The 15,844-nt window shown below is 37.4% G+C and overlaps 1 protein-coding gene across 1 annotated transcript in view; it reads right to left on the bottom strand.

Annotated features, from left to right (window-relative positions):
* Positions 1 to 15,844, bottom strand: part of ATCAY (ATCAY kinesin light chain interacting caytaxin) — a 113,203-nt gene that overhangs the window by 44,401 nt on the left and 52,958 nt on the right. Inside the window, exon 3 of the mRNA XM_053703134.1 lies at positions 9,246 to 9,310. Coding sequence (XP_053559109.1) covers positions 9,246 to 9,310 — 65 coding nt within the window. The remainder of the gene's footprint in view (positions 1 to 9,245; positions 9,311 to 15,844) is intronic.

Below are 15,844 nucleotides of genomic sequence, written 5' to 3'. Positions count from 1 at the left end.
ATGCAACCTTACACTGAGCAGAAGCCAGACAAGAGCAAATTAATCATAATATCAAAATGTAACATGTAAACTGACTAATAGAGAAACAGAACCAAAAAAGCAAATAATTATTTACAAAAAATCCTTTTTTACCAAAATACATTGAATAAAAATGCTTTGTATAAACACTTTTTACAAAAATACTGAAAGATCTCAATCCCTATCCATACCCTCAGGTTCCATGGTTCCTAATTCATATATCCAGAAACACTCCCTCTGTTTTAACAGGAGGTCTCTATCACCCCCTCTTCGAGGTCTGGGGATATGCTCAATAATTTGAAATCTAAGCTGATTAACAGCATGTCCCAGTTTGGAAAAATGACAAGATACAGGGGCTAACTTATTATTAGTTCTGACAGTGCTTTTATGTTCAATTATCATATCCCGAATGGACCTCGTCGTCTCACCCACATAGCCCCGCCCACAAGGGCACTTAACCAAATAGATCACATATTGAGTATTGCAGGTGTGGTACCCCTTGATAGAATATTTTTTACCTGATCTAGGGTGGAAAAAAACTGAACCTTTAATCATGTTCCCACAACAGGAGCATCCAAGACACGGGAAGCACCCATGGTTTTTACTGGTTAAATACCTTTGTTTATCACAAATCATGGGGGAACCTATATCAGCTCTAATCAACTTTTGATGAATGTTATAACCCCCTTTGAAAGCTGGCATAGGTACATCAGCAAATTCAATCACATCAGGGTTGCATTTAGCTAGAATACCCCAATGTTTCTTAATGATATTATGAATTACATAGCTTTGGGAGTTCAGAAGGAGCTTCATAGAATTGTTCTTCATGCACTTAACAATGCGGTCATTGGTAAAGATTTGGCTAAATACTTGGAGATTAAACATCCTCAAACTCCTGTAATTTATACTTTGCCAAAGATCCATAAAAATGAAAAGGAGCCCCCCCAGGTCGCCCCATTGTTTCTAGTATTGGTTCAGTATCCTCTAATGTTTCCATTTATTTGGATAACATTTTAGACCTTATGTTGAAACTGCTAGTTCTTATATTAAGGATACTGGGGACTTTTTACTTAAACTTGAAGCATTGGATTTAGGTACCAGTAAATTTCTACTTTTTAGTCTTGATGTGGAAAGCCTATACACTTCCATTACCCATGTGAGTGGTGTAGGAGCAGTGAGAGCTGTTTTGAATAACAGTAAAAATCTTTCCACTATTCAGGTTGATTTTTTTATTCAACTCTTGGAATTTGTTTTGTATCATAATTATTTCCTGTTTGGAGATGAATATTACTTACAGATACAGGGCACTGCAATGGGTTCCAACGTCGCCCCTAACTATGCCAATTTGTTACTGAACATGTTTGAAGAAAGATTTGTTTTTCCCAATATTGATTTCATTCAGTGTGGTGCCTGTTCGTGGCGCTACATCGATGATGTCTTTGGCATATGGTTGGGCGACGTTGGAACCCTGATTGCATTTGTTAATGATTTGAATAGTTCCACCTTCCATCTAAAATTTAAACTCACGTATAGTGAGGAAGATCTGGTATTTCTTGACACTAAGGTAATTAAATCGGGTAACATCTTAAAGGTGGACCGTTTTAGGAAACCTACTGACCGTAACAGCATTTTGCATTTCGATAGTGCTCACCCCTTAGCCCTTTTAAAAGTGTTACCCTGTAGCCAATTACTCAGGGTACGTAGGATTGTGACTGATGATGAGTTTGATATTAGACTTAGGGAAATGAGAGATCGATTTGTAGAGAGAGGCTATCCGTTGACCATGGTTGAAAATGAGATGAATTTTGTCTCAGTGGTCCCTAGAGAGACCCTTTTGGGCTCTAGGAAGGAATCTGTGAAAAAACGTATTGGTCAACGGATGGTCTTTGTCTCTGAGTTTAACTCCCAAAGCTATGTAATTCATAATATCATTAAGAAACATTGGGGTATTCTAGCTAAATGCAATCCTGATGTGATTGAATTCGCTGATGTACCTATGCCGGCTTTCAAACGGGGTTATAACATTCATCAAAAGTTGATTAGAGGGGACGTGTCCCGGCTATGGTCCAAGATGGCCGCTAAACTGGGAGCTCTGTAATCCAGAAATGCATTCCGCCTGTAATCTGGAAAATATTTAGCCTTCCAGCAAGTACTTATAATTTATGACACAGAGGACATTTTGCTGAAAGGAATAACACAAAAATCTGTGTTCATATCGTAACAGGACTTCCCAGACTGGACCGCTGAGTATCTCTGGTGGCCTCTAAGAAGAGAGAGCTCAGCCCCCCCCCCCCCGGGAACCGGGTGAGCAGAGAATACTGAAATCCTCTGCCTAACTGCCTAACAGCAATATTGAGAATGGGGGATTTCTGTGCGATCCTACAAGACCTAATGACCTCTTTTGAGCACATAATGTGCGCTAGATTTGACTGCTTTTTGTCCATCAGAGTATTCCCACTTAGGTGAAGCGGCATCTACACACGAAGCAAAGACTGGTGCAGAGCCAGTAGAAGTGGCCATGGAACAGCGGCTAAATCTGTCTGCTCCTTCTGAGAGAGAGGGTCAGGTTTACTTGCAGTCCAGCAAAAGTGTGAGAGCTCTACCTTCTATTGTGTCCCAGGGGGATGCGGCCGGCCCTCTAGAGGAAGACAAAGAGAGGGTAATTGGCAGGATTGATGCGGTGGAAAGTGGGGTGACTGCGGTATGCGACAAGACTGGAAAGATCTTTGCCTATACAATAGGGATGCCTAGCTACTTGACACCATCCACAACCCCTCATCATATACTAAGATTGAAGACGCCAAGCCGATTTTACCTTGCTAGTGATGGACTCATATCGCAACACCATCAATGCATGCAGGATGGTTTACGGTCTCTTCTTAGAGAAACTAATTTCCAGATCTGTCCCGCTCAACATTGGAGACTGCAGCAAAACGTCTTAAAAGGGAAGCCGATCTTTGCTGTATCCTATCTTCCAAAGGGTCTGGGACTCTGTAGAATCTTCAGGGCCAGAGTTGGTTAGTGGAGGAGGCATATTATCTTAGCCGGCAGGCTCGGGGACAGGCTTGTATCTAAGTATTATGCCGATGCTACGCACTCGCATTTTAACTAATGCCCGGTCCAAGTCAGTGAGTCTGTTTTACGGAGCCAGGGACACCAATTCTTAACATCTGCAAAGCGAAGATAGGGAATTGGTTGAGACTTGGGACTATATCCATGGTACTGAGATGCAGCCACCATTTATTCACAAATTTGCTTGCCTGTCAGTATTATAGTAATACCTTTTGCTCTATATAATGTGAAACACTATGAAGGCCCAAAAGCCTGATGTCCATTTTCGTAGCCTATATTTGTTTATGGAAAAATCCCATTTAGGTTGTCCCATCCATTATTCTGTAATAAGGAGGAATTTTCTCTGGACATTATTCCTATAACTTTGTATTTTATAGTTGATGTATATGGGGGACTGATTCATTTTCTCTTCTCAATACTCTGCTAGCAAATAAGTATTGCTTGTTAAATATATGCAGGTACTGGTACATATGTCAATAGATATCCCAACACCTACCCCTTGCTTACAATGATTATCTGTGGCCCATGAGTGGCCAAATATTTTTATTTTTTAATGGGGTTTCATTTTTCATTTTACTTTAACTCCTATATACTTCAGGGAGATACTTGTTTACCATTAGCACAATATTTTTGTACAGGGCCCAAGAGTTGTACGTGTATATGTGTATATACCATGAATAGTACTTAAAGTTTATGCTGTACTAAACAATATATAGAGGCCCGAAAGTGGCCTATATATCTTTTATTATGTAACTTTACCAGAATGGGTCCAAGAGTGGCCCTATTAATACTCCCCCCAATCTCTACCCCTTGTTTGTACTCAGAACTTGGGGTCCAAGAGTCGCCACAAATCCTTGGTTGGGGTTCGCCTAACTTGTATGTATATCCTGGGGGACTAGTTATTTAATTGTAAGATGTATGTGCATGTATGCCTGTATATATCATGAATATTATCCAAAATTTATGCTGTACTACAAAATATATGGAGGCCCAAAAGTGGCCTATATATCTTTTATTATTTTACTTTATCTAGAATGGGTTCAAGAGTGGACCTGCTAACATTTCCCCTAATCTTTACCCCTTGTTTATACTCAAAACCCGTGGCCCAAGAGTGGTCACAAATTCTTAGTTGGGGTATGCCTAACTTATACTTGTTTGTGTATTCTAGGGGGCTATTTTATCTTATTTTATTTAATTGTAAAGAGTATCTTGCCTTAGCATTGGGTCCACGAAGGGCCCTGTTAACATTCCCCCAATCTCCACCCCTTACATATATAACATTCGTGGTCTAAGAGTGGCCACTAACTCTTAGTCTGGGTGTACTTTACTTCTATTTTTTTTCTTCTCCTACTTATTATGGGGGGTCCTTTGATATAATGCTATAAAGAAAAAGAGATTTGTTTTGCAGTTTGCATCTTAAATTTCTGCTTTTTGTAATTAAGCCATAAATGGCATTGCATTTTGTAATATTAATGTGTTAGTCTTAGAAGGCCTCTTAACATGTAGATTTGGGCGTGGGCTAATGATTGGCATGTAATTTATAGTTTAGACCTAGTGTTAAAAATTTTGTTACTCTGAAGGTCGAAGAGTGGCAAGCCTGGAATTTATAGATAAACCTACATAGATTTGATGTTTTGATTGTACTTTGATGAGCTAACATGTATGTACATGCCTAGGGCCTTTTTGTTTTCATTAGACATGTCTTTTGTACTGTGCAAACTTGATGTCACCTATGTTTGTAAACCTCAATAAAAATTATTAAAAAAAAAAAAAAAGTTGATTAGAGCTGATATAGGTTCCCCCACGATTTGTGATAAACAAAGGTATTTAACCAGTAAAAACCATGGGTGATTCCCGTGTCTTGGATGCTCCTGTTGTGGGAATAGGATTAAAGGTTCAGTTTTTTCCACCCTAGATCAGGTAAAAAATATTCTATCAAGGGGTACCACACCTGCAATACTCAATATGTGATCTATTTGGTTAAGTGCCCTTGTGGGCGGGGCTATGTGGGTGAGACGACGAGGTCCATTCGGAATAGGATAATTGAACATAAAAGCACTGTCAGAACTAATAATAAGTTAGCCCCTGTATCTTGTCATTTTTCCAAATTGGGACATGCTGTTAATCAGATTAGATTTCAAATTATTGAGCATATCCCCAGACCTCGAAGAGGGGGTGATAGAGACCTCATGTTAAAACAGAGGGAGTGTTTCTGGATATATGAATTAGGAACCATGGAACCTGAGGGTATGGATAGGGATTGGGATCTTTCAGTATTTTTGTAAAAAGTGTTTATACAAAGTATTTTTATTCAATGTATTTTGGGAAAAAGGATTTTTTTGTAAATAATTATTAGCTTTTTTGGTTCTGTTTCTCTATTAGTCAGTTTACATGTTACATTTTGATATTATGATTCATTTGCTCTTGTCTGGCTTCTGCTCAGTGTAAGGTTGCATAGCATTCATTATATGTATCTGTTTAAGATTTTAGAGGTGAAAGGGTTAAATTGTAAATATATCTTTACTGCCCTCTTGTGGCGGTTGGGTATATAAGGGTGCTGTGTACCATTATATTTTACTGCATGATTAAGGGAAGATATTCCCGAAACGTTGCTGCTGTTATATTTGTGTGCTAATAAATCCTGTTTTCCACCTTTTGCTGCCATCCTTTTTAAAGTTTCCGATTCTATGTAAAGGGATACTAAACCCAATTTTTTTCTTTCATGATTTAGATAGAGCATGAGATTTTAAGCACCTTTCTAATTTACTCCTATTGACCTCGCATTCTATTGGCTGACTGGATCAGCCAATCGGATTGAAGTTCAATCCGATTGGCTGATTACATCAGCCAATCGGATTTTTCCTACCTTAATTCCGATTGGCTGATAGAATCCTATCAGCCAATCGGAATTCGAGGGATGCCATCTTGGATGACGTCATTTAAAGGAATATTTATTCGTCGTTAGTCGTCGGCCTAGAAGGATGTTCAGCGCCGGAGGTCTTCGAGATGGAGCCGTTCCATCGTCGGATGGATGAAGATAGAAGATGCCGCTTGGATGAAGCCTTCTCCCGGTCCGGATGTCCTCTTCTGCCCGGATAGGATGAAGACTTCTGCCGGTCTGGATGTCCTCTTCTGGCCCATCGGATAAAGACTACTGGACGGATCGGATGACCACTGGTGCCCGGCTGGGTGAAGACGGCTCAAGGTAGGGTAATCTTCAATCTGGGGGGGTTGTATTTCTTTTTTTACAGGTAAAAGAGCTGATTACTTTGGGGCAATGCCCCGCAAAAAGCCCTTTTAAGGGCTATTTGTAATTTAGTATAGGGTACGGAATTTTATTATTTTGGGGGGCTTTTTTATTTTATTAGGGGGCTTAGATTAGGTGTAATTAGTTTAAACTTCTTGAAATTTTTTTATTTTCTGTAATTTAGAGGGTTTTTTTTGTACTTTAGTTATTTTTAGTAAATTTTATTTAATGTTAGGTAATTGTAGTTAATTAATTTAATTTATTTAATGATAGTGTAGTGTTAGGTGTAATTGTAACTTAGGTTAGGATTTATTTTACAGGTAATTTTGTATTTATTTTAGCTAGGTAGCTATTAAAAAGTTAATAACTATTTAATAGCTATTATACCTGGTTAAAATAAATACAAAGTTGCCTGTAAAATAAAAATAAACCCTAAAATAGCTACAATGTAATTATTAATTATATTGTAGCTATCTTAGGGTTTATTTTATAGGTAAGCATTTAGTTTTAAATAGGATTAATTTATTTAATTATAGGAATATTTATTTAGATTAATTTAAATAATATTTAAGTTAGGGGGGTGTTAGGGTTAGACTTAGGTTTAGGGGTTTATTAATTTAATATATTGGCGGCGGTGTAGGGGGGTAGATTAGGGGTTAATCAATGTACTGTAGGTGGCGGCGGTGTAGGGGGGGCAGGATAGGGGTTAATAAATGTAATGTAGGTGGCGGAGGGCTCCGGGTGCGGCGGTTTAGGGGTTAAACAATTAATTTATTTGCATCGGGGTCCGGGATTGGCAGGATAGGGGTTAATAACTTTATGTAGGTGGCGGCGGTATAGGGGGCGGCAGATTAGGGGTTAATAGGTATAATGTAGGTGGCGGTGGGGTCCGGGAGCGGCGGTTTAGGGGTTCATATATTTATTATAGTAGCGGCGGGGTCCGGGAGCGGCGGTTTAGGGGTTAATATATTTATTATAGTTGCGGAGGGGTCCAGGAGCGGCGGTTTAGGGGTTAATAAGTTTATTTAGGTGCGGGGGGCTCCGGGAGCGGCGGTTTAGGGGGTAAAACTGTATAGTATAGTGTGGTTGCTTAGTGACAGGCTAGCAAGAAAGCTGCGAATAAGCAGATGAGCAGCGAGATCGATGACTGTCATTTAACAACAGTCTGCTGCTCATCGTACCGTACTTAGTGCGTGGCTTTTTGACAGCTTTCTTGATAAATTTGGCGAACGTATTCAGGTCCGCGGCAGCAATGTTAGGCGAGCTTAGGCGAGCATATTGGGGCCGGCGAATGCAGGTAAGTAGACACGTTGATAACTAGAGGCCTATGTCTCTACTGAGTCTTATAGCTGTCTAGCGCACGTATACAACCTCTTTCAGTAGTATTTATTCCCTTTTATCTGTCTTTTTGGGAGCAGAATAGTATTTGAGCAGGGCTTAGTTACCAGCGCACCACTTACTCACTTTTAAATTTCCACTTAGCAGACAAATTGGTACCTCTCATTTTAAATTTGCTTCTAGTTCAAAATGGTGTTTCAGTGAGTCTAGGCTAGTGCTTGAAAAATCCCATAAAAGCAGATAGTCATGGCTCAAAAAATGTTACAGCTTGATGTTAACTCCTTGAATTATTCAACATATTTCTCATACAACATCATTCACTGGTTTCGTAAAAACATGTGCTTGGCCAATCAATATTCTTGTTAGGTCCTATGTTTTTCACATAAGACATATGTACCACACTTTTATATTATCTTGTACGCTCTTCCTGCATCTTTTCCTGCTGCATAATGCATTATCTAAAAATAGTTCCCAAATCAATGTTCTCTACTTTGTATCAAAATACCATTAAATCAATACTTCACCTGCAGAGTTTGTGTCTTAATGTGTCATTTTGTAGTATGAACAATTAACAGTCACTTGGTACATTTTTATTTAAACAATTTCCATTTAAAAAGAACACCATGATCAAGCCTTTTTACAAATGTGTATATTATTGCTGTTGGAAGCCTATCAATATTATAAGTAATAAATTAAACTGCAACATCACTGGTCACTTGTATCCCTCCCTTCTTCTGAATGTACTAATACTTAAAGAGCAGTCAAAAATGTTGTTGTTAAAAAAGATAGATGATCCATTTATTACCCATTCCCCAGTATTCCATAACCAACACAGTTATATTAATACACTTTTTACCTCTGTGATTACCTTGTATCTAAGCCTATTTTGACAGCCCCCTGATCACATGGCTATTTATTTATTATCTATTGACTTGCATTTTAGCCAATTAGTGCAGTGTCATCCACAACCCACAGACATGAGCACAATGTTATCTATATGGCCCACATGAACTAGCAGTCCCCTGTTGTGAAAAGCAAATAAAAAAGCATGCGATAAGAAGCTGTCTGTAGTGGCTTAGAAACAGGCAGAAATTTAGAGGTTTAAATGTTATAAAGTATATTAATATAACAGTGCTGGTTGTGCAAAACTAGGGAATGGGTAGTAAAGGTGTTATCTATCTTTTTGACCCTTTCATGACAGGGTCAATTTGTCTACTTCGGAACAACGTTCCGATGTAAACAAATTTAAATCCTGCAATCGTACACGCAATCGCGAGATTTGAGTTATGGGATCGGGGTCAGGGGGCGTCCTTATGATGCTAGGCACGCCCTCCAGACCGCGATTGCATCCAGACCGTGATTGGCTTCAGGACAGCCAAATGCCTAGGACGTTCTATCCCATTCAAACGGTGCTAAAGCCCAGCATGGTTAGGACAGAATAGAACGCCATAACGGCATTAAAAGGTTAAACAATAACAATTTTGGTGCTGACTGTCCCTTTAATCCTTTAGCCATTAGATTAGGGATTATGTTATCTCTGATTGAAAGATGTGTAATTACTGGTACTTACAGGAAGTGATGTCATCCTCTGTTGGGCTGCCAAGAGTGTCCATTCCTGTGTCTTCAGGAAGAGGCCTGAGTGCCAACAAAACAACAAAATATAGCAGCTTCATTAGAACCAGAAAAGCTTTCAATGATTTTAAACTAATATGATAACAAAATGAATAATAAACTTATATTAAAGCAGTTTAAATGGATACTGCAACTATCAGGAAATGCATGTTTATGCACAACTCTTTCCTAGCAAAACATTAGTCATTGGCTGATAAAAACAACCTCCACAACTCAATTGGTGGATATGCTTCCACAAGTATGAAAACAAAAGTAGATTTATTCAGGGCACATGAACACCAGTTTTCAACATACAAAAAACTGAAATATTTTCATACCTCCCAACATTTCATAAAGACCGGTCAGCGCCCAAACCATGATAAAATGAGGGATGGTTGGAAGCTCTGTATTTAACAAATCCCTCTTTCAGATGCAACAAATACAAAAATAGTACATTTAAGTAATTTTTTTTATATGTGCATTAGAAATCAGTCACTAAATTGCAAAAGAACTAGATTTATAAAAAATCTTTTACATTTTAAATTTTAGGCAAAATTTGCATTGTTTTCAGTGAATGGACACACCCCTTGAAGAGTGTTGTATTCTCATCACTGTGGTCAATTATGAACTGATATAAAAAAGCTCCTGCAAATATCAACCAATCACTGTGTAACATATGCAGGAAGATCAGGATTCTTCATTTGACGGAATAAACTTTCTGGTGGGTGAAGGGGAAACACTACCAGATTTAGTTTATTATCTTTTTTATGCCCTCTTAAAGGGACATGTAGACCAATTTTTTTGTTCCATGATTCAGATAGAGCATGCAATGTTAAACAACTTTCTAATTTACTTCCATTATCAAATTTTCTTCATTCTCTTGGTATCTTTTGTCAAAAGGCAGATGCATAAGCTCAGGAGCATGCACGTGTCTGGAGAACTATACTGCAGCAGTTTTGCAAGAATGTTAACAATATGCACGAGCACAAGATAGCAGCACTATTTCCTACCATGTAGATTTCCTACCTAGGTATCTCTTCAACAGAAAATACCATGCAAATGAAGCAAATTTGATAATAGAAGTAAATTGGAAACTTGTTTCAAAATGTCTGTCTGAATCACACAAGAAATGTTTTGAGTTTTATATCCCTTTAACAGAAGGATCAAGGTTTTAATTATTCATTTCATAGATAAACTGATACTTATATGCTCCTACGAAGACACTGCAAATAATCTACAATTCACATCTCTACAAGATATTTATCTCATGATCCCTTTAAGAATTGCTGCTGCTATTTATTAATTGTAATTCAGGAATCTACAGATAGTAAAAAGCATAGAAGAATCAACAAAAATATTGATTTCACTGACATAAACTGATGTATCCTGAAACAATGTTTCACTGTCACTCTGCCGTCTCTTTGTTAAAGGACTTTTTTGGCTGGTACAAGTAACAGTCAACATACAGGTGGTCATGTGACTAGAACCAGAGACGCGTTGGGAATTTTTACAAATCTAACTGCAAGCAGGAAGCAAGATCTACAGACTCTTACCCAAACTGTTTAACATAAAAAATAAACAGATATAAAAAAATATTTCCCTTCCACTCACTATTAGATTGTTGTCATAAATATATATTGGGAATGGGGAATAAAATCAAGCAAATGATTAAGCTATTAGGTCTTTTTTTCCCCTGTCTATATCAAACAGCTACTACATTTTTAACCAGAGTAGCAATATTTTTTATCTAATTCATTTAACACATTTTTTTTCAGATCCCATGACCAGTTGCATTAAAGTCTTCTTAAGGACAATCACATCAACACCATATTAATAAAAGTATGTTAATAAATACCTGATTAAAGGGACGGTCTACAATGGAATATTTATTACACCCCAAAGAGTCTCCAGAGTTTAAAGGCATATTTAAGGGGACACTAAACCCATTTTTTTACTTTCATGATTCAGATAGAGCATGCAATTTTAAGCAACTTTCTAATTTACTCGAATTATCAGTTTTTCTTTGCTCTCTTACTATCTTTATTTAAAAAGTAGGAATGTGATGCATAGAAGCCGGCCCATTTTTGGTTGAGAACCTGGGTTATGCTTGCTTATTGGTGGGTAAATGTCAGCCTCCAATAAGCAAGCACTATCCATGGTGCTGAACCTAAAATGGGCTGGCTGCAAAGATTTACAGTCCTGCTTTTAAAATAAAGATAGCAAGAGAACGAAGAAAAATTGATAATAGGAGTAAATTAGAAAGTTGCTTAAAATTTCATCTGAATCATGAAAGAAAAATGTTGGGTTCATTATCCCTTTAAGGACAAAAAAGTCAACATTAAACTTTATGTCTTAGAGCATTCAGTTTTAAGAGGCTTTTCAAAGTACTCATAGGGCTGCATGTACGAAGCAGCGAGAGCTACTCTGGAGCCCTTGCGGGGCAGGTTTGCATCTGCGAGCCTGCTTCCCATAATGTAAGAAGCAGCGGTGACCTCTGAGGTGGCGGAGAGAAAGCACCAGGAGCGAGCTTTTTGACAGTCCCTTGAGTCGCGTGAATGAAGGGGCGGGCATTATACATTCCGATGAGTGTGTAATGATTGATACAGGCCAGCGGACGAACAGATCCCGTAGGTAGCGAAGGCGGGAGGACAGCTCATGGGGCCCTTAGTATCAAATGTACTTTATTTTACATGTTATCCTTTGTTAAAAAAGCATATGAGCATATCCTCAGCAGCAGCAATGCACTACTGGGAGCTTACTAATAATTGGTGACATTGGCTACACACATTTGTTTCTTGTCATATGCTCACCAGATGTGTTTAACAAGATCCCAAGATGCATTGCTGCTTTGGAGCTGTCTTTAAAAGGATATTAAACAGTCTGTTTCATTGTTATAATAAAAAAGCACTAAGCAGTAAGCAGTGACTTATACTTAATATAAATCATTGCAATATATATTATTCATAATTTTAAAAGGATTTTAATTTTAATTTATTTATTTTTTAGCTTAATATGTGCAGTATCCATTACAAGGAGGCTGTGGCATCTACAGGAAGGCTTATCTAGTTTGATGGCATAGATCTTCTAGAGTAACATTAGCTGGTTTACTATTCAGATAATATTAAAGATACAGTAAGTCTGTTTTGCTCATGCTCAGAAGAGGCAGAAATCAACTTATAAATCAGTCACAATTGCAAAAGAACTAGATTTATAAAAATGATGTTTCCTCTCTAATCTGCCTGAGGGCTGTGGCTACAATGACACATTTCTTGCACTTGCAAAAGTGTTTTCAGATCCTCAATAAAAGCCCTATTTTTAAAAAGTTTTTTTTTTAAAAGTTCTCCGCAATCACAATCTATTCTGGAGGGACTTTTCAATACCTTTTAAAGGCTAGTTTTGAGTTTTCAAATTCATCTACAATGGCGTGATTTTAAATTTGATTAATTTCAACATTTTGAACTTGGCACGTCTTGAACTCCTTTGGAGCGACCGTTCTGAAGTTTTCTGAACTAATCTTCTAGTATATTATACCGGGCTTCTTTCAGCACTTGAGAGATAGTAGAAACAAAAGAGGTGCCTCTTTTGTTTCTACTATCTCTCTAGATTTCGTAACATCTATATGTGAGGAGAGTGCAGCCTTCTATCAAATCCTGGGTTCCAATTCCCTGAGTCATATTAGTTGGACCATCTGCTACAAGTGTAAAGTTATACCCAGAGACTTATTAAGATTTTCTTAAGTATATGTTCATTGTCATGATCTACATCTAGAAATGTTTCTACAGGTGTTTAATAATCAACAATACACTTATATGTCAGTGTTTTCAGGTTAATTTGAACCACAAATATATGCATATGTGTTTATCTGAATGTATTATATTTTCATTTATTCCTATCTGAATGTATTATTGCTGTAGATCAACATAGCGCCCCCTATTTTGAGCCAGATACGACTGACTCTGTTTATTGTCTTCTTTCAGCACTTCCCAGAGTTCTTCTTTAGATTTAGGTTGTCTTTTATTTCTTTCTCTGACCAGCTGATCCCATATTGCCTCTATAATATTCAGGTCTGGACTCTGTGGAGGCCAATCCATGACTGTCAGTGTTTTATCAGCTGTTTTTTGTTTTTTTTTCTCTACAAATATGATTTCACTGCATTAGCAGTGTGCTTGGGATCGTTATCATGCTGAAAAATAAAACCATTCCCAATCAGGTGCTTTCCAGAAGGAATGGAATGATGAATTAAAACCTGTCTGTACTTTTCAGCACTCATGAATTAATCAATTCGGACAATATCGCCAACACCACTGACAGAAATGCAGAGCCAAACCAGGACAGACCCTCCACCATGTTTCACTGAAGGCCCCAAGCACTTATTCTTCCATCTCTCTCCAACTCTTCTTCTCACATATTGTCGATGACTGCACCCAAAAATTTCAAACTTGGATTCTTCACTTCATAATACTCTTTTTCACTGATCTTCATTTCAATTTTTGTGAGCTTTAGCATATCTTAGCCTTTACACCCTGTTCCCCATCTGAAAAAGTGGTTTCTTGGCTGCTACACTTCCAGAAAGACCAATCCTGGTCAAGCTTCTTTGGACTGTAGCAGGGTCAACTTGGCATCCCAATGAAGCTGCCAGATACTGAGCCAAGTCCTTGCTAGACTTCTTCTGGTCTCATAAAGAAGAAACTCTGAGAAACTTATCATCAGATTTTGAAAGTTTTATTGGCCTTCCATTCCTTTTTTGTCCTTGACCTCTTGTATATCACATCTTGAGTATATAGTTTGCTGATTTTCCTTTGAGAGTGGCCTTGCTGATGCAAAAACATAATTTTATGTCTGTCAAATTCTGTGATCTTTGGCATTTTGATTGGAATTATGTGATTGAAAGTTGGTCTTATTATCAAGCTACCAATGAATTAAACTCATACCACATGTGTATGTAATGCTCAAGTATGTCTTGCACAAACCTGGTGTAATGGACCTTTTTCACAGCAGACATTTTGACATGAAATAGTAGAACAAATACAGGTTTTAGTAATGACATTAATTAGGGTTCTATTCCATTTAGGTTTACAAGAGCCAGGTTTCTGCTATTGCTCAAGTGTAAGGAAGAGGTCACACTAAATACTTGCCACTTTAGCCTATAAAAGCTGTTTTTTTTCTGAATGTTTTCTGTTTTTTAATGATGCATACAAATATCCTGTATTTTCTGGATGTAGTCTTATAAAGAGACTGAGAAATAATTATACAGTATATGGTTATTTTACCATGTAATGGTGGCCTAAGACTTTTGCACAGTAATGTATGTCACATTCGCAATGTCGCGTTTGTCACTAACAGTGCTTGCTTCTTCAAAGCCAAGTTTGAAATTTCATTAACCTATTGTAATCTGAATCTATCCTCACTACTAAATTAACCATATGAATGCCATAAGTATCTTGGCATGATAGACATACTTTAAGAGTAACATTAGAACCATAACATTTACAAATGGTGTATTTGTAATTGTAATATTTTATTCTAAGTCACACTAGCACGGCCGTGTTAGTCACTAACAGTGCTTGCTTCTTCATAACTGGATTTTAATAGGGATTGCGCAATTGTGGCTTCCGTAGGAATCTATTACAATCCATTTCCATCTGCACCACTGCTAAATCATCTGAATGCCAATTGTATGTTGGTGTGATGAGCATACTGACTGACTTTCAAAAGAAACCCGTAGTCGCCATCTTGTTTTCAGAACACTCCAAAATGGAAACGGTCCTTTGACAAACAATTAAAAAAAATATTATTAAAAACAATACTTGAGAATGTAGAATATAGAACATACAATTTTAAACAACTTTGCAATTTACTTCTATTATTCAATTTTCTTTGTTTTCTTGTTATCCTTTGTTGGAAAGCAGGAAGGTAAGTTCAGCAGTGTGCACGTGTCTACAGCACTATATGGCAGCAGTTTTGCAAAAATGTTATACATTAGCAAGAGCACTAGATGGCAGCACTATTTCCTGTTATGTAGTGCTCTAGATATGTGCACTCTACCTATCTAGATATCTATTCAACAATGAATAACATAAGAACAAAGCAAATTTGATAATAGAAGTAAATTGAAAACTTTTTTAATATTGTAAGCTTTGTCTGAATCATGAAATAATAATTTTGGATGAATTCCTAATCATCTCACAATTTCCAGTTTGAGAACATTCTCCCTCCTTCCACCCTTTATAGAAATGTTACATAAAGAAGGGTCATCAGCAGAAATCAACCTCCCAGTGGGGTGTAAGAGAAAGTAAGAGAGCTCAGTCCATTTGAAAGTGTGTTCTTGCAGCAGCTTTAAATACAAGGAGTTCTTATTAGCTGTTTGCTTGAGTACCTTGTCCCTTTAAATAGAGATAAATCTAATACCAATTCACACTCTTCTTCAAAGAAGATAATGAGATAAATCTACAAAAAAGCATCAAGAAGATCATTTGCAATACACTCAAATATCTGCACTATTTTACAGTTTTTAGTGATTGAAAATACTAAATTTTCATGGTTGTTTTCTTTTTTTAA

The sequence above is a fragment of the Bombina bombina genome, chromosome 2, assembly GCF_027579735.1.
Source record: "Bombina bombina isolate aBomBom1 chromosome 2, aBomBom1.pri, whole genome shotgun sequence".
Taxonomy (NCBI): domain Eukaryota; kingdom Metazoa; phylum Chordata; class Amphibia; order Anura; family Bombinatoridae; genus Bombina; species Bombina bombina.
Note: the sequence above shows the minus strand (reverse complement) of the source record. Positions and strands in the feature narration are given on the sequence as shown.